General features: G+C 41.9%; 2 protein-coding genes across 2 annotated transcripts in view; one reads left to right on the top strand and one right to left on the bottom strand.

Annotated features, from left to right (window-relative positions):
- The window catches only part of EPG5 (ectopic P-granules 5 autophagy tethering factor), an 88,924-nt gene that overhangs the window by 29,327 nt on the left and 37,450 nt on the right, over nucleotides 1-22,147 (bottom strand). Inside the window, exons 18-31 of the mRNA XM_075932735.2 lie at nucleotides 20,481-20,625; nucleotides 19,482-19,679; nucleotides 18,645-18,755; nucleotides 17,648-17,767; nucleotides 17,248-17,414; nucleotides 16,156-16,383; nucleotides 14,954-15,077; nucleotides 13,794-13,938; nucleotides 8,773-8,944; nucleotides 6,652-6,814; nucleotides 5,112-5,254; nucleotides 2,813-2,969; nucleotides 1,473-1,667; nucleotides 350-563 (exon numbers count right to left, since the gene is read on the bottom strand). Coding sequence (XP_075788850.2) covers nucleotides 350-563; nucleotides 1,473-1,667; nucleotides 2,813-2,969; nucleotides 5,112-5,254; nucleotides 6,652-6,814; nucleotides 8,773-8,944; nucleotides 13,794-13,938; nucleotides 14,954-15,077; nucleotides 16,156-16,383; nucleotides 17,248-17,414; nucleotides 17,648-17,767; nucleotides 18,645-18,755; nucleotides 19,482-19,679; nucleotides 20,481-20,625 — 2,282 coding nt within the window. The remainder of the gene's footprint in view (nucleotides 1-349; nucleotides 564-1,472; nucleotides 1,668-2,812; nucleotides 2,970-5,111; nucleotides 5,255-6,651; nucleotides 6,815-8,772; nucleotides 8,945-13,793; nucleotides 13,939-14,953; nucleotides 15,078-16,155; nucleotides 16,384-17,247; nucleotides 17,415-17,647; nucleotides 17,768-18,644; nucleotides 18,756-19,481; nucleotides 19,680-20,480; nucleotides 20,626-22,147) is intronic.
- The window catches only part of LOC102463526 (urea transporter 2), a 176,227-nt gene that overhangs the window by 144,537 nt on the left and 9,543 nt on the right, over nucleotides 1-22,147 (top strand). The window lies entirely within an intron of this gene.

Below are 22,147 nucleotides of genomic sequence, written 5' to 3'. Positions count from 1 at the left end.
CAGCTTTTCCAGTAAGAGAAAGCTGTGCTTTGCCTCCCTGCAACAACACAAGCTGAGAATCTATCACCCCAGATCTGCAGATCTCAATACAAAGGAGAATATAGCTTTTCAGTAGGCTAACATACGATTATCAGAAAAATATATACACAGCTTGGTATTTACTAAACTGTGAAAAAAATCAAAATCATATTGTATTTGCAGTGGTTTAATTATACTGCAATCCTGCTGCCTACCCCAGTCCAAAATTTTAGAACTACAAACACTGAAAGCAGTCTAGTACAGTTCAATATGCCAGTTATTTCAAAATTAACCAGAGATGAGACTTGCTCTGGTGCTCTCGGATACTCACTTTGCATGAGCAGTCTTAGAAAGTCACTGTAATGGTCAGGGAATTGGTACTGGAGGAGACATGTCCAGTGCTTGCAGAAAATATTAAATGGCATTAAAATGTCTTCTTCAGGCTCCAGGCCACAGGCGCTGAGTGCCAAGTGAATGGACTCCAGAAGCCGGGTACGTTCAGCTAGAGGAGGCTTAGTGAGGTTTAGCCATTGTGCGAGGTCAAACTAAAACAGAAGAGAGGCAGTATGTGTTTAAGGAAGCGCATTAAAGCAGAGTTAATTGAAGAGCTAAATTTCAGGAAAAAGGATTTGCTCAGACAGAAAAAGGATATTTTTGTTTCAAGAAAGATCAGGAAAAGCCTTTTCATACAGGCTCATGTTATCACTGGTCAAAAATCAAGCTCCCTAAGGCTACATACCAATGCCCAATCTTGGGAATTTATTGTCCTGATTTGGGTTCTGATTCAGCAAGGTATATAACCCCCATGCTGAAAATCACGTGCCTTGTTTAATTGGGGCTTCTAAAAGTACGAGCAGGGACAAGAGGGACTGACTGCATGGCTCATAAGTTGGAAAATGGGCACAGTATTGGTCTAGGTTACAGGTTATCTGTTCAAATCCAATCTAGCTCAGTAGTGACTGAACATAATGTTCACCCAGTAGTTGCTTGGCTGCCTCCATGAAGTGCGTTGGGGCAATCAACATGTTCCCAGGGCCATGTGTCTGTGTCTCTAACACTGCTGTCACAATGGGACTGACTGGCTGGCTCCCTTAGGGGTTACCTCTTCAGAGGCACCAAGATGACCAAACCTTCCTTTGCCTTACTTCTGAGCTTGGGGTCATACTGAAAGGGAAGCACTGGAAAACATGTACTGCTGCTGCCCATGACGGGACGGGAAATTGTATCTTTATAGTCCCCTATGTAGTCTTCAAATCCATCCCCAATTCAATGTAGCCACATTAAGAGCTGTTCTGTATTTGCAGTATACTCCTAACAACTAATTCATCACTACTACTTTAAAAAGTCAGATTTGTATTTATTTCTCTATCAGTCTCAATTAATATTCTTTAGGAAAACAGTCCTGAGACACAACCCAGATAACACTATTTTATGAGCATTCAAGAGCATGTTACCTTTGTCAGCAACATGAAAACAACATCACTGTTGTCATCACCCAGAAACACCACAACTTTTTCATACAGATTTACAAATTCATCAGGAGAGGCAACTGGAGTGAAGTAGGGAGAGAGCAGATTACAGAGTCTTCGATTCTGTAGGATTGTTTCAAGAACTAATTTGCATTCAGATTTTGTCCCGCTGATAAATACCTTAAAAGAGAGACCATGTAATTAAATAATTCCTGGAGAATGTAGTTGCACTCTTTACAGCAGGCTTTTTGGGGATAGAGAATTCAGTTGGACTAGGATTCTCTCAAAAACAAATAACCCCGTTTGCGTCTATTTAAATACACCATCAACCTGTCTTTGAGCATGCATAAAAAGTATTCTTAAAATTCAATACAAACTGAGCCGAGATTGTAAACTCTCTGGTGTTGGGACTGTCTTTTTTGTTCTGTTTTTTATCCAGAATCTAGACACTAGGATCCTGCACTATGATCGGGGCTCCCAGTAACACAGACAAACAAACATAGTAACAGAAACACCCTCCTCCAAAATCCATTTGTAAAATAAGCATGTTCTACCACTGCCCTTACCAAAAGCCCATGTGTCCAGAAAAGTCTTACACTTAGGTCTTAGAAGTCAAAAATTCTGTCTCAGATGGGACAACAAAAGCAAAGTAATTCCTGATTCAAGAGTCCTTCCTCCTGTCACCATTCATTTAAAATGTAGGTACTGCTAACAAGCACACATTAGCTGACCTCAAAATGCCACAGTGGTGTATAAAGAAAGTGGTACTAGAATCCAAACTATGCTGGGTTTAATAAATCAGCAAACACCATGATTTGCACCTGGGTGTTCATAAGCAGCACTGGTATAATACGCTCCCTACACTTAACGCTACCAAGTAGCAAGAATTACGTTTTACACCAGCAGTATCTTCTGACTGGTAGCCTACATAAAGCATATTGTAACAGTTTAAGTGGATGGTGACAAAGGTATGGTGATGGCCACATGCATTAAAGCAAGAGAACAGTCAATCAATGAACCAAAATGCTAAAATGCCCTTGCAAACATTGCAGCTACCTGGAATTCAAAGGACAAACTGAAAATCCAGACTTAACTACTTAACTCAATCATTTTCTTCCCACAACGAGCCTGTAATAGCTAGTCTCAACTGCTTATGTGTGACACTTCTGAGGTGTTTTACAATATGTTGGTAGGAGAATGAGTGGCATAGTTAGCTATGAATTCCCAGACTTTTCCGTATTTATTTTAGATCTCAAATATCTCTAAGCAAATGGAAGTAAAAAATTATAAAACATGAAGAATTAGAGCACAGAGAATGAACTTACTTGGCCTAGGATCTCGATGCAGGAGGTAAAGAATTGCCTTGTGGGTGGATGGCGTTGAGTTTCATCACAAACAAAATCTATTACTGCAAAGAACAAACTAATTCCAACTTTCTGAATTCTAGATGAAGGCTGCACTTTGTAAATATTTATTAAGGCTCTGCAAAAAACGGAAGATAAAACTAGTAATATATATTCAAATGATCATCCATAACAAAAATCACATTTCTATGGCTAGTATTTATGTATTAAAAGGAGGCCTTTTGGTTTGGGAGGAATTTTTAAAAGTGGCTGTTCCTTGAAAAATGGTTTCAGTATGTAGAATTAGCACCTTAGATCTTGACAGACCCCCTCTGTAACAAGAGTCAGACAAAGCCATTTTATTTTCCAAAAGATTTTATTGCACTTTACTTGTTAACCTTAAATTTCCAGCATTACCTCTGTATCAGACACTGATGTGGCTACTGCCTCTAGTGCTAGTGTCCACAATTCAAGAAGGATGTTGGTAAATTGAAGAGGGTTCAAAGCAGAGCTATAAGAATGATTTAAGGCAGGTGTGAGGAACCTTTCTTGGGTCAGAGGCCACTGACCCACAGAAAAATCAGTTGGGCCCAGGCTAGTAGGTTTTGTGTGATCCAGCCTCCGGGACCAGATGCAGGCAAGCCTTAGGTTTCCCACACCTGATTTAAGGATTACAGAATATGCCTTAAAAGTGACAGATGCAAAGAATAGTAATAGAGAGGTACCTGTGTTAGTTTTTCCTTTTGTTTTAGCAAGATCAGACTATGGAGCACTTTAAAGACTAACAAGATGGTTTAATAGGTGATGAGCTTTCATGGGCCAGACCCACTTCCTCAGATCATATTCTGGAAGAGAATTGGTATGATGTATTCCTTTGGAATATATGGTCATGCCAATTCTCTTCCAGAATATGATCTGAGGAAGTGGGTCTGGCCCATGAAAGCTCATCACCTATTAAACCATCTTGTTAGTCTTTAAAGTGCTACATAGTTTTGCCTTTTGTTAGATGCAAGGAGTTCAATCTATTTAGCTTAATAAAGAGAAGTTTAAGGAAAGATTTCACCATAATCTATATGGAGAATATATTTGAGTTAATTCAATCCAGCAGAAAAAATATAACATAAGCCAACAAGCTAGAAGCTACAAATTGAAGCTAGACAAATTCACACTGGAAATAAGGAGTCAGTTTTTTAACAGTGAGGTTATTAACCGGTGGAACACATATAGCCATGGTCATGGTGGAATTTCTATCACTGGCCATTTTTAAATCAAGACGGGATGTTTTTCTAAAAGATCAGCTTTAGGAATTATTTTGGGAAAATGCTATGGTCCTTGTTATAGAGGAAGTCAGACTAGATGACTTGCGTTGGAAACTAGGAATCTGTTCTTGTGCATCATCCACAGAATTGTTTACTGAGTTCCAATAAGCCACAGCTTGGCAAACACTCTGAAGTCAATGGGACTGCACCAGTATCACAACAGGCAATATGACAAGACAATGGAGTTGTATAGGTATAAAGCAAAGGATTAAGTTTGCCTGCAGAATGCATTACCTATGACAATCTGGAAGAAGAATCCTAAAGTGAGCGTGCAGGACTGGAATTTAGAAAAACATTTGTATAGTTTTTATGGAATCAGTTAAGATACAAACCAACTTTTACAGAAACTTGACAGAGTAGAACTACACTATATAGGATATGCAGGGCAACAAGGTTTTCAAAAGGAGGTATACTTCCTATTAATTCAGTCATCATCAGACTGAATTACAAAGACCTCTTCCATTGCATTATGCACTCAAACGTTTTGGAAAGCTGGTGTCAAAGAGGCTGGAGGAAACCATAGTCCTGAGTATCAAAGCATTCTTGAGTCCATAAACACTGACATTATAAACATCTATTTTTAGTTCATGGAAGATCTAAATGTTGTAAAATTTTGCTGTGATATTTATTGCACCAGTGTCATTGCACAAAAAGTGCTGCGATTTGCTTTAGCAAATGAATTAGAAACCAATAATTATACTGCGGCAGAGTACAATAAAAGTGCAAATCTAGGGGCTGGTTAAGAGTCTACTACTGCTGCAAAACACAGAGTTCACATGACAGAGGTTTGTGTTATGAATCAGTAAGCCTGAGGGTCCAAACCCTGCTCATGACTTACATTGGTGGGCATTGCAAAAGCATGAAACAGATTTTGCCTTTTTTCCAATTTTGCCTGTTTTACAATGAGAAAGCCAAATTCTTATTGTAAAACACTATTATGCATTGCAGTAACTGTAACTTACGTTATAAAGTTTTCCACGTGTACAGCCAATTCCACAATACTCAGAGAAGGTGGCTTTGTGGCTTCTGCTTGCAGTAGTTTTACTTCTTTACGCAAAGCATGAAGTTGCTGGCTGACTGCTTCATTTTTATGCTTCCCTTCAAACTAAGGGAGATAGAACCAGTTACTAAAAGTTAAGGACTTTTATAAAACAATGATAGAAATGTAGCCGTGTTAGCCTGGTGTAGCTAAAACAACGTAGTCCTGTTTTTTATATAAAACAAGTTTTTCTAAAATTCTCCCTTCCCTCACAACAAACAGTAAAAAGAAACTGGTACCCAGCAGCAAGGCCCTGAAGACAGAGGACTTCCTGATTTTGGGTCTAGGGCATGTCTTGAATCTATAGAATCAAGTGGACACATCTTGGCCTTTCCCACAGTTAATGATCATGTGGTAATATAATTTATGTTCTGCTACAGGTTGAACCTCTCTGATCTGGACTTCCTTAGTTCAGCAACACCCCTGGTCCAGGATCGTTGGCAACCCTACTGGAGCATTCACAGGGACAAACCAACAGGCTGGGGCCAGAAACACTGCCAAAGTAGTGGGGAAAGCAGAGCCCCCAGTGGCAGGGAGCAGCAGATCCCACGGCCGCCGCTGTGGAGAAGGGATGGGCCAGCATAGACTCTGGCTGTGGGATGAAAATGAAGCCCTTGGAGTGGGGAGCAGCAGAGCCCCCCTGTGGCTGGAAGCAATGGAGCCCCTGGCACAGCAGAGCCTCCAAGGGAAAGCAGAGCGCCCAGAGGTCAGGAGAAATAAGAGCCCCCAGCCACTGGGGGAAAGTGGGGGGAAATCAGGGCAGCCTGGAAAAAGCAGAGTCCTAGGCAGAAGTGGCACCCCAGACAGCAGGAGGAAAGGGGAACCCCAGGTAGCATTGACTTGCCCTGGTTTGGCAAATTCCCTGGTTTGAGACTGGTCAGTTCCCCAGGGTGCAAGACCAGGAAGGTTCACCCTCTAGTTAGTATATTTAAATATCAATAACTAAATGGTTAAAGCCTAAACTATTAGAACAGACTAAGAAACTCTCTGTCCAGATCCTGCCCCCCACAGTTCTCGGCCTGTCCCTCCCCCACTGCACACACACACTATCCCAAGCACAGTTATTTCACCCCCAGAATGGCCGCCCTCCTCCCACTGGGCAATGTTCCCTCTGGTCTTTTCTATACATGTGCAGAATAAATTATGATGTGCACCAAGGCATGTACAAATGTGCACCACCAGTAGGGACAAAAAAAACTAGCTGTGAGCACTCTGCTAATCAGCTGGGTGACATCTGAGTCTCTCCTGAGCAGCTGCCCATGCGCACAGCTTACAGGTGACTCTGCCACTGAAGGGATACTGGTGCTCAGGTTCTGTAGGGCACCAGAACTAGTAGGGTTGACTCTGTGTCCATGTCATTGTGGCCACTCTGACTCCAGGGTGTGCAGACAGGGTAAAGGTGGGAGCAATTCTCAAAAGTTCTGGGACCACCAAGCTGGAGGATATGAAATTAGACCTCTAACCTGGACCGTGACAAGGGCTGCACCCTGACAGCTCTTATTTGAAGTACCCGGACACTTCAGCTCAAAGGTAATCTGGTCTTCCCTGTTGACATAGAGTTTGGGCATCGTGTCCAATATTTCACTGTCAAGAGCAACCTGCTGGGTCTCCCGGAAAGCTGCAATTCTGCAAAATATAAACAAGAAATTGGCAAAACCTTTAGTACAAAGCTGAATATTAGAAATTTTAACAGCATGAAATACCATGACTGCAGGATTATGGGTTTTACAAGAAAAAGGTACTTTACTATCACTCTAGATCAGGAGTGGGGAACCTCTGGTCCACGGGCTGTATCTGGCCTGCCAAACAAACAATTTAATCCAGCCCTCAGCAGTTCCAGTGGCTATGAAATGCTGTGGGGGACCCTAGGGGCAGCTTTAAAAACTTCCCTCAGCCTCCCCTGCAGTGCATCCATATACTTCTGGTTCCTCTCCTGCACACGGGAGAGGTGTGCGCAGGAGACCTGGCAGGAGGGGGAAGCTCCACGTGCTGGAGCCCTGCAGCGTTTCAGCAAGGCGACAGTGAAAAAGAGGTACACTGAGCTGTGCAAATATGCTGCCGGTGCTCACTTAACCAAGTGATCCAGATTGCTCTGTATCAGTGACTTTTCTTCGTATTTACCTCTCCCCCAATTTTTGTGCTCTCTGCAAATATTATCTGTAATGCTTTTATATTTTCTTCCATTGATAAAATGTTAAGGCGTATAGGGGCAAGAACCAGAAAAATCTGCCTGAGGATGATTCCCCATTAAGAATTATATTTTGAGACCTATCAGACAGTTTTTAATCCATTTAATGTGGACCCTGTAATTTTATATAATTCCAGGTGTTTTTTTAATCAAAATGTGCAGTAGTTAGTCAGAGTCTAACTATATTTCATCAACGCTATTGTTCTAATCAACGAAAATTGTAATCTCATGCCTCTCCCACACAAAAAGCAGACAGCAAGTTAGTTTTATAGGATCTATTTTCCCTAAATCCACAATGATTAGCAATTCCATAGTGGATTAATCAAGTCCTGTATCAACCGCTCCCTTATTCTGCCCAGGACTGATGTCAGACTGACAAGCCTATAATTGCCTTGACCATTCTGTTAACCTTTTTTTTTTTTTAATTGTCACATCAGCTTTTCTTCTGGAACTTCCCCGCTGCTCTAAAAATTCTTTTTGCAGTCCCTTTGTCATAGGAGTTCTCTTTATAGTCCTTTGCTTCCCATGTCAATTGTCTACTATTACCAACTTTTGATTTATATTCATTACTATCAATCTCTCATTTCTTCTCTCATGTTTTTTCTTCAATTTTTCCATTTGCCTTCATTTCTCCTCTAAAGCAGGCTTTTTGCATTGTTTTGTTTTACCCAATATGGCCTCAAAGACTGTGGCTTTTTTGGTCACCTAGTAAAATGTTTTTAAATGATTTCCCAATTACCATTCACATTTTTCTGATTAAATTATTCTTCTCTGCTGATTTGGCTCAATAATTTAATTAGCTTTGTGAAATTTTCACTATTAAAGCAATAAGTATATATAACTGGTCTGGATTTTAATCTATTTGCATATTATAAATGTGACCAAGTCAATATTGTTTCTGAATTGCTAAACAGGGTTATTATTCCTTTAGTTAAAACTCAACATTCGTCAGCTGCATTTTGTTATGAGAATGGTGACAGAATAGTCTATACAAAAACAATGTATGAAGCTACCAGCACTTGAGGTCAGATTTTCCTCTTGCAGGCTCCATTGCAAGAAATGGAATACACAGTAGGATGACTTGCGTAAAAGGATTCATTAACTAATTACTGACTATAACAAGCTAGAGCAAGAATAGGTTATGTCTTAATTAGAATGAAGTGACTGTTCCACTCTTTTTCAGGGTACATAAGAAATCTTAGTAGTTAGTTCTTGTTCTAAATTAGTTATATCAATTACATAATCATGCAACCTACAAGAAAAAACATACACTAGGTCAGTAATAAGTGAATCGAGTTCTGTTTTTTCTAATCATGCTAATAATACAAACAAGAAGGCTGTTTCAGATGTCATTTGAACATACCAGCAGAGCAGAAAAAACATAGCTAAATCTTACTTGGCATGTTGCTGCAGGTTGATAAGGTCCCTGCGTACAAGCTGTGTTGCTTCTTTCTGACTTACTAGACTGGCAGAGGAAATAACAGGCACAGGAGGTTTCACTGGTTGAAGGAGAAGAGGTGGTTTTGGTGCATCAAACTTCTTCAAATTACTCATTATTCTCTCTTTGGCTGGAAAAGAAAGGAGGGGCAATTTTTGTCACTCAAAGAAAAACATTTAGGACACAATCTGAGCATAAAAACAATCTGATTAGCACTGCCTGTGATGCTGACAGATCAGCTCTGATCAAAGCTGTAGGCCAAATCACTTGTGTATGAATAGCAAAGAAAATGTTAAGTGGGCTTGTAGGCATAGGCCAATTCACTTGTTAGAACAGAACAAAAGGAGGTGTTGTGACATTACATTTATATGGCACATGCCCAGTAATTACATTTACTTGTTGGTTGCCTTACATTATGTATATCCCTGTACTTAGTTAATTGAAGATCAAAAGTACATATTACTGCCGAGAAGAGATGTTTGGTATGTAAATTTCGTGAAAACTAATGAAAGATTGCTTTGACTGCTGTATCTAAATAAGGGGTGGGCAATCATTTTTGCAGGGGGGACGCTTAATTAATTTTGGTATGCGGTCATGGGCCAGCTCAACACCAAGAAGGGGAGGGGCCTTTGGCAGAAGGGGCGGGACTGAGGACTGGCCTCTGTGTTAAAAACACAGCAAAGAGCTCACAGATCCTGGCTCTGCCACTACCATGTTGCCTGGCAGCCGCTTGGGACTACTAAGGCTATTTAATAGGCTCATGGCTTTAGCTCCTGCAGGGGTAGTGCCATAACCGTGAACTGTGAGCCATTTAAATAGAATCCTGCTGCCTGAGCCACCACCTGGAAATTCGGTGGCATGGGCAACAGGATATAAATAGAAAGCAGCCAGATGCAGTCTGCGCGCTGGATCAAACTGTTAGGCAAGCCAGATTCGGCCCTCGGGCTGCATCTTACCCAGCCCTGATCTAAATGCACCATGTGTATCTCTATACCCAGACAGCCCATAAAACAGAATTGGAGCATGGGAAGTGTAAATGATTTCCCTTCGCTTCCCACTTTCCCCAGCATGCTAATGTGAGTGTATGGGTCACTGTACACAACAACGGGAAATCCACACACCCAGTCTGTATTTAGTCAACAAAGAAAAAGCCAATGCTGTGATGGAGACACTGGACACACTGTTTTCTGGGGAAAACAGATATAAGAATAGATCCAGGGGAGTCTAGCAGGGTAGATTATTAAACAAGTAGATAGAGATTGCCCAATTTACCCCATGTGACTCTGGGTACGTCTAAACTACATGGCTCCGTTGACAGAGCCATGTAGATTTGTTTTTTTGGCAAAGGGAAATGAAGCCGCGATTTAAATAATCGCGGCTTCATTTAAATTTACATGGCTGCTGCGCTGAGCCGACAAACAGCTGATCAGCTGTTTGTCGGCTCAGCACGCTAGTCTGGATGCTCCCCTGTCAAAATGAAAGCCTTTTATCGACATCCCCGGTAAACCTCATCCTACAAGGCATAACGGGGATGTTGATAAAGGGCTTTCAGGTCGGCGCGGGAGCGTCCAGACTAGCTCGCTGAGCCGACAAACAGCTGATCAGCTGTTTGTCAGCTCAGCGCAGCAGCCATGTAAATTTAAATGAAGCCGCGATTATTTAAATCGCGGCTTCATTTCCCTGTGCCTACAGCCCTTATCTACATGGCTCCGTCGATGGAGCCATGTAGTTTAGACACAGCCTCTGAGAAGACTTTTGGAAAACTAGCAGATTACTACATCTCTCCTATTATTTTGAACTTACAAACTTGACCTCACCTGTTCATGTGTTGTAGATGCTTTAACCTCTCTAACTCTCATTTCTTAGCTGAAACAAAAGACAGAACTATGTAGCACTTTAAAGACTAACAAGATGGTTTATTATGTGATGAACTTTTGTGGGCCAGACCCACTTCCTCAGATCAAGATGTGGAAGAAAATCAGCACAACCATATTGTTGATCTGAGGAAGTGGGTCTGGCCCACAAAAGCTCAACACCTAATAAACCATCTTGTTAGTCTTTAAAGTGCTACATAGTTCTGTCTTCTGTTTCAGCTACACCAGACTAACACGGCTGCATCTCTATCACTATTCTCATTTCTTAGGTAATACATCTTTAGTTAGTTTAGTAAACAAATTGGCTGCCAGTGTTGTTTTTGGTGTGAAATCATGAGTATCCACTGACCTGGGGTAACTGACCAATCCTCTTGGATTAGGAGCAACCTAACGTGAGGTGATTTCTATTGTACAAAAGAAATTCAGAATTACCAACACCTTGGTAATGGAAGTTGTTCATAACTCTGAACAGAATGTGATGACTGTTCTTTCAAAAGTTCAGAACTGAATATCGACTGGCTACAGCTTTGCTTTGTCTATTTTTATAATAATTTAGCTTTAATACAGTACTTTACTTGTTTTCAGTTTTTGTCTCTGTTGCTTCCTGATTGCATACTTCTGGTTCCAAATGGGTGTGTTTATAACTCAGAGGTTCCACTGTAATACCTTTCATCCCATTTAGTTTACCTGGGTGGTAATATGCACTAGAGCGCCTGAAGAAACTGTGACTCCAAGGTAAGACTAATATAGTAATCCAGGATGCACGTGTTATTGGCTTAGTGAAATCTAATGTAGACTAATATATCACCAGTTTGTGATGTCTCCTCTGTATTCTGACAGTTTGACCTGAGATTGGCAGTTTCCGTTGTGAGATACTCTAACAGTGTGAAAACTGCAGATATTTTTGACCATGGATAAACATTTCAATTTTCTTTAAATTTTTCAGCTCAGATGGCTCTGCTCAGCGCTTGAGACCCTGGGGTCTGATTTGAACAAGACACCCAGAAAACAAAAGACAACTTTAAGAAGTCTGATTTAAGTGACCTAACTAACATCACAGAGAAGCTCTTGACAGAAGCAGGTATACTATCCAGTTCTCTAGGGAAGGCATTCAGCCACCTTTATCATGAGCCCATTGTGTTAGAGGTAAGAGCTACTTTAGGACTAGGGAGAATTCAAAGACTTGTATATGTGAAACAAGTAGTCCTGTGACAATAAGGCTAAAATAAAAATATATAGTATCATGAGCTTTTGTGGGCAAAACGCACTTCATTATATATTTTTGCTAGTCTCTAAGGCCATGTCTACACTAGGAAACTATTTCAAAATTAGTAAATTTGACTTAACTCCCAATTTAACAAATTTGAACTAGAGTGTCCATGCTACGAGGAAGCCTCAAAATCAGTGCAAGGCAGGCTCTGTTAATATGGACAAGCAGCCTGGGACTCAAGAGCCCCAGAAAGCACTGAGAAGTAATTAGTTTGTATTACTCTGGGGAGTAATTATTTCAAAATAGAGGCACCGTAGCGTCCACGCTACCATTATTTCAAAATAACTATTTTGGAATTAGTGTTATTCCTGATGAAAAGCAGGAGTACAAATTTCAAATTAAGCAGCCTGTTTTTTTGAACTAATGGGTTTAGCAGTGAGGACGCTCTGCTTATAAATTCAAGCTTGGTGGGATTATTTTGAAACAAAGTCCTAGTGTAGACTAGGGCTAAGATGCCACAAGACTACTCAATGTTTTAAAGTTACAACTAACACAGCTACCCTTCTGAGACTAGCATATTGCGGTGTCTAGCAGATAGAATCATAGATTTACAGAACACTGTTACAAACCAGCCAACTTAACTTCTGTATCCAGAAAGACAACAAAGCAGTGTTTCTTAAACTGTGTTCCACGGTACACACAGCTGGAGATGTGCCGCGGAGAACAAAAGAATTCAAATGGCCACCCTCAAAGGGAAGCAGGCGAACTTTTTTTTTTTTTTTTTGCTCAACAACAATAATTATTGTTTGGTGTTCCTCGGTCTTAAAAAGTTTAAGAAACACTGCAATAAAGCATACAGTTATGCATATTGTAAACACCTAGAAGATAGGAAGATAAGTAACAGAATACATTTGTCAAGAACAAATCATGTCCAACCAATCTAATAGGGTAACAAGCCTTATGGAAGGGAGGAAGTGGTAGCTGTGGTAGGTCCTGACTTTACGGCTTTTGATACCGTCTTGCATGACCTACCCATATACAATCTAGGAAAAGACAACCTACATGAAGCTACTATAAGGTGGATGCATAACTGACTGGAATAGTTAAGAGTGGTTCATAGTAAAGTTTATAATTTGGCCTAATTTTGGTGGATTTTCATAGGGACATCAAAAAGCACATCCCTGATTCAAAGGCCGCCACCTCCCAAATTTCAAATTCTTGCTTCAAAGAATGAGGGCACATCAACTTCTCTAAGAAAAGATCACAGAGTGGTCAACACATTTTTTCCCCACTAGCCTTGTTCTCAGAAACACCTGAAAACACTTTAGCAGAAATTTTCTCATTTCCCATCTCAAGTCAGCCAGAGGCAGACATCCAATGTAGATAATTTCAATTAAAATGGCTAAAGTTTAGCAAAGTTATACACAATCAGAATCCTATAATGAAACAAATCAGGGAATCTTAATAATAGGCAGAGATACCCCCTCACCTAAAATATTTTGAGCTCTTATACTTAAGGAACACAGAAATTCATGACTTTTCTGAAATGATAAAAGAGGCAAATGATCCATGTAACTTTCACTAATGTGAAAGGGAGCTGCTAGGTGGGCTCAGGATTTTTGAATAATCAGACTACTTAGTTAGGTGCCTAAATAAGAATTTAGTAACCACCTAATTTCTGAAAATCTTTCCCATGAACTGTACTACAAAAACATCATCCTACTGCAAGTCAAAGTACTTCAATAAAGAATATACAAACTGCATTAACCCACTTGTTATGATAGATACCATTCCTAAAGCAGCCAAATGGTAAAATGAGCTTTTTTTAGCTTTTTGCCTAAACATACACGCATTGTTTCTATGAAAGTTTGAATGATGATGTGTTTCTGGCTTACCTGACAAAGGGGTAGTGAAATCTGTCTGCACTGATGAAGTAGAAGGAGTTGTATGGGATTCAAGTTTGACTTGGAGCCAAAGATTTAGATCTTCCCGAAATTCATGCTGTATGCGCTCTATATTGACATATTCCATCCACAAATCCTATGGCATAAGAAAAGGTTTGAATTATTAGAGGGCATTTTGTACAGCTGACAAAGTGCTCTCATTTCCACCTAAAGTACAAGGGAGACTGTACAATCATTTTACAGAATGAAACCAGGCCCAATATTTTAAAGAAAAACTTTCCCAGAAAAACTGAGCCCCCAAAAGAGAAAAAGCTGATGAAAAGCAGCAGCTAGATATAAACCCATCTACATGCCTAGCCACTGACAAGCTCTACTGACCAGCATGCAAGGAATGTAACTGATAAATCTCCAGGAGGAACTTCTGCAAATGAGGTCCCTCAGCCTAAAGGGCTCCATTCCAGGCTTAGTTCAAGCTGAACCCCAAAACAGTAGGGGCAAAGACAACTCAAAACAACTGCTTAGTAGAAATGGAGAGCAAGGTGCAGTCCCTTAAGTATCCAGGGCATGAGTTATTGAAATCAGACAAAACTGGATTGCATTTCCTAGAGCTCATCCATACAACATACTCACAATGAGGGGGAAAACTTTCAAGGGTTTGCCTTATCAAAGAGACCTCAGCAGTGCCATGCAAGATTTGACATGCACAGTGTACCTAGCGAACAGAGTAATGTAAGCTTCTCCTCTTGCTTGTTCAAGCAAGAATACATAATATTTCAGTGAGAGCAGATTTGAAGCTCAAGCATCTTATTTGCCATCTAAAATCTAGTTCTGGCCTGTTCTCAGAGCCATTTGGAAAAGCACAGAGAGCTGCAGAATAAGAGCAATGTTTTTGTTGTAACATGCAAGGACCCTGGGCATGAGCTCTGGCCCAGAGGTGGAGGGAGGTTGTTTGGGTCAGCATACAGGATTCTAAGTAAAAGCAGTGCTGCAAAGCTACAGCTCGCAGAATGGACAGTACTGCAGACTAGCGGGGTGCAGGCTGCTTCACAATTTAAGACGTTACTACGCATTTCTGTTAACACGTGAACTGAATTTTGGATCACAATCAACCCAGTCCTGCTTTGCCAGCGATGCTGAAGTTTCCATTTCACCTGCTGATTTTGCATGATCTTAGCCAGTCTGTACACGTCGTATTGCTTCGGTAAAGACGGAATGTATGCATTTCCTTTCTGAAAGCTCTCTTCCTCCAACCACAGAACAAACACATTAAAAAGCCTAAAAAATGAGGGAAGAGGAGAAAAAAGTTAGAAGTTTACAGAGTGTGTTTTTTCCCTTAATGGCACATGAACACACTGTATATTAATAGCAGCTTGTGATGACCACCCTTCTGATTGACACTAAAGACTGAAATGGGAACCTCTGGAGCTAAAAAGAATGAGTCTTTTAAACTTGAGCTAAAGAACCAGGCCCAGTAACTAGGGCATGTAACCAACTAATATCCTTTACACATTTAACACAAAGGGTCACATGTAACACACACGGACTGGAGGGTTACATAAGAGCCTAACTCACTGGCCCCCAGTGTGAAACATAGCAGCTCAGCCTAGACTGGAGCATGGGGCAGCAGGAGGAAAGAGCTTTACTATTTACTTGTTTCAGAGGCTCTACACTACTCTGTGCTCAAGTACAGTCAATGGCAATCCAAAGAATGATGACGGAAAAATTATTTAGGATGGTAACACACACGGAAATAAGCAGGACTAATGGGATGAAATTGAGAGAGGGAAAACAGAGGCTGTAAAGCTTCCTGGTAGATTTACTAGAATAGCCTAACTTCACAGTGGAGTGAGGGAAGGCGGAAAGAGAGGAAATCGTTGAAATGAAAAAACAGACAAAATACTTGGAAAGTTATAATCTAGGCCCACTCAGCAGCTATTTCTCAGATATGGCTGGAAAAGATGTATGCTTTCCTTTGCTTGTTGCACACATGCAGTATTTGTTTGCTGCAAGGAGCTTAAACATATGTATCTGGTAAATAAAGGAACCATTTCAATTGCTGTCTCTGGAAATTTTTCATATAAAGACCATATACATTTGTGGTACTATGATATATGGACTCCACCATATTAATCTATTGGAACCCACAGCTTGGGAGAGACTACTTAAGGCTTCCTTTGGCACTTGTTACTCAGGTACACTCTTAAAGTGACTTGATTCAAGTGTAGGTTTGAGTTCATGCAAGTACATATGTAAAATATGTATCCCTCCACAAGGAGTATGGTATATAATCAGTAATTGCCACAGCAAAACCAGCTGTGTCAACCATGACTGAAATAGGACTGGCTTTCCCTACCTGACAAGTTCTTTATGTAGTTCTGGTGAAGTCAGGTGATCTGGTGAGCAGCTCCCCTTCCCTGACAAGCCTTCACTGCCATGGGCAGTACTCTCTACTCTAAGCGCTTTACTAGCTGCATGGTGGAAATCTGCCACCTCTGTCAAGCGCTGCTTCATTGCAATTAATAGATTAACATGAGCTGGACTCTGGAAAAATCTTCTTCCAATACAGCCATCTACAGGTAACCTTCAAAAATAAAAGTCCTGCTGTTAATGTCAAATCAATATCTCTGCACAATATCTTGGTTTTTGTTTTACAGAGGCATGTAGTGAGTCAGCGTGGCCTCCTGCTAACCCAGAGGAGGAAACTCCCCTCAAAACCCCTTGGTGGGCAGTGCCAGAATCACACAGCCCTGCCCACAAGAAACAGGAAGATAGGGCTTGGGGTATAAGAAGGAAAGCTCCCAGCTCAGCTGGAGCTCAGCTGCTGAGCAGGGCAGAGGCTCTCCTCCGGCCCCAGTGGAGAAAGGCCCGGCCAAGCCGCGCTCCGCTTGGATGACTGGGTTGGACCACCCGGGCCGCTGCCAGGCCCTGAGCCCAGGCCTAGATCGCCCCAGCCACGGCTGGAGCTGAATCCCTGGACACACCTGCAGAGGCCACCGCCTGGACCCACGGAACTACCTAGACACTCCGGACCCATGCAAGACCCAGCTGAATGGGCCGGATTTCTGGGATCCTTACCTGCCCCGGACCCTGAGCCTATGGACATGCTGCCGGCACCTCCATCCATGGAGCTGCACCGAGCCAGATAGACCCCCCCCCCGGGGGGGATGGGGAAGTGTCCCAGAGCTTTACGTAGTCAGGTAGGGAAAGCGCTAATAGGCCAGCAGTCAGACCCTTGAGGCTCTGGACTCAGGGCTTACCGCGAGTCAGCATGGCCTCCCACTGACTCAAACTGCTACAAGGCTACTGACACTAAATACTGCTCTCAGCTGAGCTCCTCGCACTATGGAAAAGGGATTGAACAACGCACTTCATAACCTCATTTGGACTAACACCACAAATGCCTACCCCTAATTATATCGGAGCCTTTCATGAATAACAAACTCACCCATACTGTGGCCCTGGTCGGTGAAGGTAAAGGAGGAAAAACTTTTGCCAGATAAGGGGCAGCAGGGGATGATCTGCAGGGGTAGCAAGGGCCTGATGAGCCCAACGGTAGATCATTAGTCTCTGGAGAGAAGGTGCAATAGGCAGCTTCAGCTGGGCCTGGGCTTTCTGCAAAAAGAATGGAGAATTTTTTTCAACAAGTGTTCTAGGAGGCCCATTTCCACTGCAGTTCCCCACAACAGACTCTATTATAACATATTCCTACACATTTAATTAATGGTTAAAGACCTTATGGTTTATAGATCTTATAAACCTAATGGTGTCTGTCCAAGCAGCACTGCCAAGAATGGCTCAAGAAAGGACTCAATTTTCTATGTATTAAGGGGTAACTATTCTCTTGCCTTCAGAGCCTGATCAGGAGTTAAAGCATTCAGGACCAATTCACCCTCCACAACTCTGCGAAGTTGGGAATCTTCTTCAAATATGGACTCCATATTCAGAACCATCCATGAAAACCAAACCTGGAAGAGACAGAGTATAGGGAATCTTGACTACAAAGGAAATCCTACTGTTTTCTAAATATCTTTTATAGCTCCTTACAATGAAGTTTTGAAAGCATCATCACATGGAGCTAGGAAGTTTTATTAATAGCTACCTTATTCTCCATGGGTATGGAACCAAAACTTCCATTTCATTGCTGACCTATTAGAACTAGGAGGATTTTAGTTGACAAAGAGGAAAGATCAATAGCTATAATTATCCATACAGAGAACACCAGATAAAATAACCCACATATTTTAACATTAGAACTCCTCTCTACACAATACCTGCAAAGGTCTCCACTTAGGTCTTGTCTACACTAAAAGGAAGATCGCCATTGCCATGATCAATCTTCTGGAGTTCAATGTAGTGAGCCTTGTTAAGACTTGCTAAATCGAACTCAGAGTGGGCTCCCACCCGCTCCCTCATGCCAAAAACTGTCAGTGCAAAAGACCTGTGATATCTCCAGTCTGATGAATCTGTAGTGCCCTTTCAGACTAAATTAAGCACATGAATTAATATGGAGATATACCTATCTCATAGAGCTGGAATGGACCTTGAGAGGTCATCAAGTCCAGTCCCTTGCCCTCATGGCAGGGCCCAGTACCATCCTGGACAGATTTGCCCCAGATCTCTAAATGGCCCCCTCAAGGGCTGAACTCACAACCTGGGGTTTAGCAGGCCAATGCTCAAACCACTGAGCTATCCCTCCCCCTATTAGTCTAAAATAATAAAATTTCATTTCATCCCAAGAGACCTTTCACAATAAGAAACAAAAAGAGAATGGCAAGAGTAGAAGATGACTTTCAAACAAGCGTGAAGAGGAAAACAGCACTTTCAAGTGATGTAACTGCCTACCTGCGTGGAATTCGCATTGCTCTCAATGAAGGAAGGGGTCACATTTCCTGCCACAATCCAACTGACCAGAGACGACAGCAGACCTTTGTCACAGTGATAACCTAATGCATTCTGCATGGGAAGTTTGCATAAAATAATGAATGAATGTGAAAGAGTGATAGGGAATTTACATAGCTATGGAACTGTTCCTGTGTCTTACACGCTTCCAATCCTGCTTCTAAAACCCATCACTGAAATGCCAGCAAAATATCTCATTTCATCAAGGAGATCCATAGCGGCGTCGGGAGACCCATCGTGTGGCTGCCCAGCAGGGCTGGGAGCCATGGTAGCTTGGTGGGGCAGGGAATCACAGTTTGAAGTTGCCTAATAGGTCCAGGAGCTCCAGCGTGGCTGCCTGACTGGTCCCAGAGCCCCAGAATGGCACACGCAGCTTCCCAACAGGTTCCTGGCAGGGCAGCCTGGCAGGTCCCAGAGCCTCAGCAGCGATGGCTTCCCATTGGGGTTGACAGGGCAGAAGTGCCCACAGTAGGTGGGAAGCCAGTCCAGAGGCCAGTGGCCAGGCTAGGGGGGATGGTGACAGGGATCCTAAATGATCTCCACTGGTCCAGCAAAATCCCTCATCCGGGACCAGTCAGGTTACAAGGATGCCGGACCAGAGAGTTTACAACCTGTCCCATCCAATTAGCCAAACACCAATTTACTCAATTGTGATCAACATTCCTGTTGCTTTTCAGATAAATGAGCTCGTACTATATATAACAGGTTTTTTTGGAACCGATAATCCTAGACCGGAGCCTTTACCACTTTTCAACAGCTGCACCAATACATTTGTTTTACCTTATGCTGTTGGTAGAGAAGTTTTTGCACACAGTCCTCTTGATTATACTGAAAAGCTGCTTTGCATAAATGATCCAGCAGGTAGAGTGCTGCTGTCTCTCTGTGCCACAGCTGTTGAGCAGTGAGGAGCTGCACCCAGAACTCCAGTACGGCAGCCAACCCCACTCCATCAGGCTGGCTGCTTATAAAAATGTGGGTCTGCCAAGTTAAAGAGTGGAATTAACAAACAGCTCTCAGCCTGAATTACTAAAGCACGGAACTTTACTGAACAATTATTTAATTTCCACTGGTTGATTTTTGTGATAGTATCTATTTTCAGAAGAATGCAAATGGAATAACTGTAAAGGGTTTGCTATGTTTGTGTTTTATCCCTGACCACAGAAATTCACAGGATAAAAAGATGTTGGAGCAGGGGGTCTGTGGAGCTTATGAATGCTGCTGGAGAAGAAACCATTTTTAAGGATTCTAACTCTGCAAGAAAAGAAACAGCACTGAGGTCATCCTTTTGAAAATCTGCAGGTTCCCAGCTTGGCAATGCCTACCCTGTGGGGTTCGTTCTGCTCTCCTTGAAAGGCAGAACTCTCAATGTCAGCATGGGTATTAGTTTATCATCTTTCCTAAGTCTGGTATTGTTTCCACTTAACTTCATTGGGTCTAGGCCTCACAATCTGATAAGGCTGGAAATATATTGGAAGACCAGTGGCAATTTTTTCTATACCAGTAACATTTTCCAAATAATATTCACAAACCAGCAATCAGAACAATAAGTTACAAACCCTGTCAACACGGGATACACTTCTTAATTCCTGCTCTATTCGATCAGAATGTCAGTGTGCTATGCTTCATACTACATTCTAAGCAGCACTGATAAGGTAAGCATTCTCTCAATCAAGAGCTTCACCACTATGTAAAACAAAAAGCATATAGCTCTGGAGTGAAATCCTAATCCATCACCCTCTAGCCATAGCTGTACAGTCCATTCATGCTTCATCTTCTGACCTGGATCATGCTGTTGAGAAGCTTAACATTTTCTCCATAGCTTGCTCCCGTCAAGTGTTGCGCCACTTTGTGTGTGACCTGTTGAGTCATGCCTTGTGGACCACCACCATCCAGGTGAAGGAACAGCTGGATGTATGATAAAAACCTAGACACCATAATAAACACAAATGAAATTTATTCCATTCTAAGATTTCTCCTACATCACACGTTCAGGGATGGGCTGGTTTGTTTTGAGGGATTTAGGTGCCTAATACAGAAGATGATAATGATTAGTCTTAAACCCACACCATTAGAAAGAGGTTTACATTTTTAAAAATCAGCATGTGAACATTTCAATATCTGAACTGTCATCTTAAGTTTATACCAATGATTTTCATCTCAATCCTTCCGAAACTCCCCACTGCTGAAACACAGCAGCACCAGGGGCAAAAGGCACCAGCCACTACACAGAACTTGTAAGGCAGGGAAATGCTGACCAAAGTCATCCAACTCGAAAGATCTCAAAGATCTTTTCATAAATATCAGCAAAGAGCAGACAGGAGGCAGGCTTTTACAGTCTCCTCTTAGTCACCAATGTGTTATAAACTACATTGGTCCCAATTTATCATCCCTACTACAGCGGAAATACACAGAAGTCATACATAAGCGGCCTCAATCTAATTCAGACAGTTCAGATGTAACATCCCCTCAAATTATATAATCTCAAATCAACATAATTTTTTCCTAAAGATGTGGGAATTGCCCACTCCAGATCAGCATTGAACCACATGTATTATGAAAGGGAAGTTGGCTGGAGCGGGAAGAAATGGAAAGAATTCCAGAAACTGGGAACAACATGGAAGAGGCACAAAGATGTGTGTGAAAGAAAGCTAGGCAAGTGATATATACGAGCGTGAAAGGCATCAGTTTGTGTATAGCAGTCTCAGATGAGATCTTAAAAAACAGAGGTCAAGTCTGCTCTGCATGGAATATGTTACTTCTTGTACGTGAGAGATTTGCCCCATTGTCGTTAGCGAAAATTCCCCATTGCCTGGTGTTGTACAGTACACCAGTCGGCTGCTACCTTCTACATGAGAAGTTTTATATGTAGAGTTTGTAAGACACTCTGCAGCACTATATAAGCACGGGAGTAATGACATTTGCAGACTTGGGCAAAAAGAAATGGGAAGAGCAGGAGAAAAGCCCAAATCAAGAAAGCATAGGATAGCATCACAAGAAGCAAAGAAAGTGGGCCAGAGGAGGAAAACCTGGCATTACTGCTCAGGCAGTTTGGGTAGTATCAATGCACAGTAATCTTGTCAAACATCTGAAGAGATGTCTGAGAAGACCTGACATAAATCAGTGAGTGGGAGAAAAGCATATGGGACATTGATAGTAGGAGATCGCTGTAAATTCAGGATCTCTTGGCTGAACTTATCCTTCAAAGGACAGCACCCTCTGAAGTACCTGCTGTTTTGAGAGAGACAACCCTGAAAACTACCCTGGCCCACCCCACTGGGACTCCATGTCAATCCCAGACAGTCTGGCTGTGTCTACACTGGCATGAATTTCCGGAAATGCTTAAAACGGAATACTATTCCGTTTTCAGTTTTTCCGGAAAAGGAGCATCTACATTGGCAGGCTGCTTTTCCGAAAAAGCCCTTTTTCCGGAAAAGCGTCTGTGGCCA

This window comes from Pelodiscus sinensis, chromosome 6 (genome assembly GCF_052426305.1).
Source record: "Pelodiscus sinensis isolate ZL-2025 chromosome 6, ASM5242630v1, whole genome shotgun sequence".
Taxonomy (NCBI): Eukaryota; Metazoa; Chordata; order Testudines; family Trionychidae; genus Pelodiscus; species Pelodiscus sinensis.
Note: the sequence above shows the minus strand (reverse complement) of the source record. Positions and strands in the feature narration are given on the sequence as shown.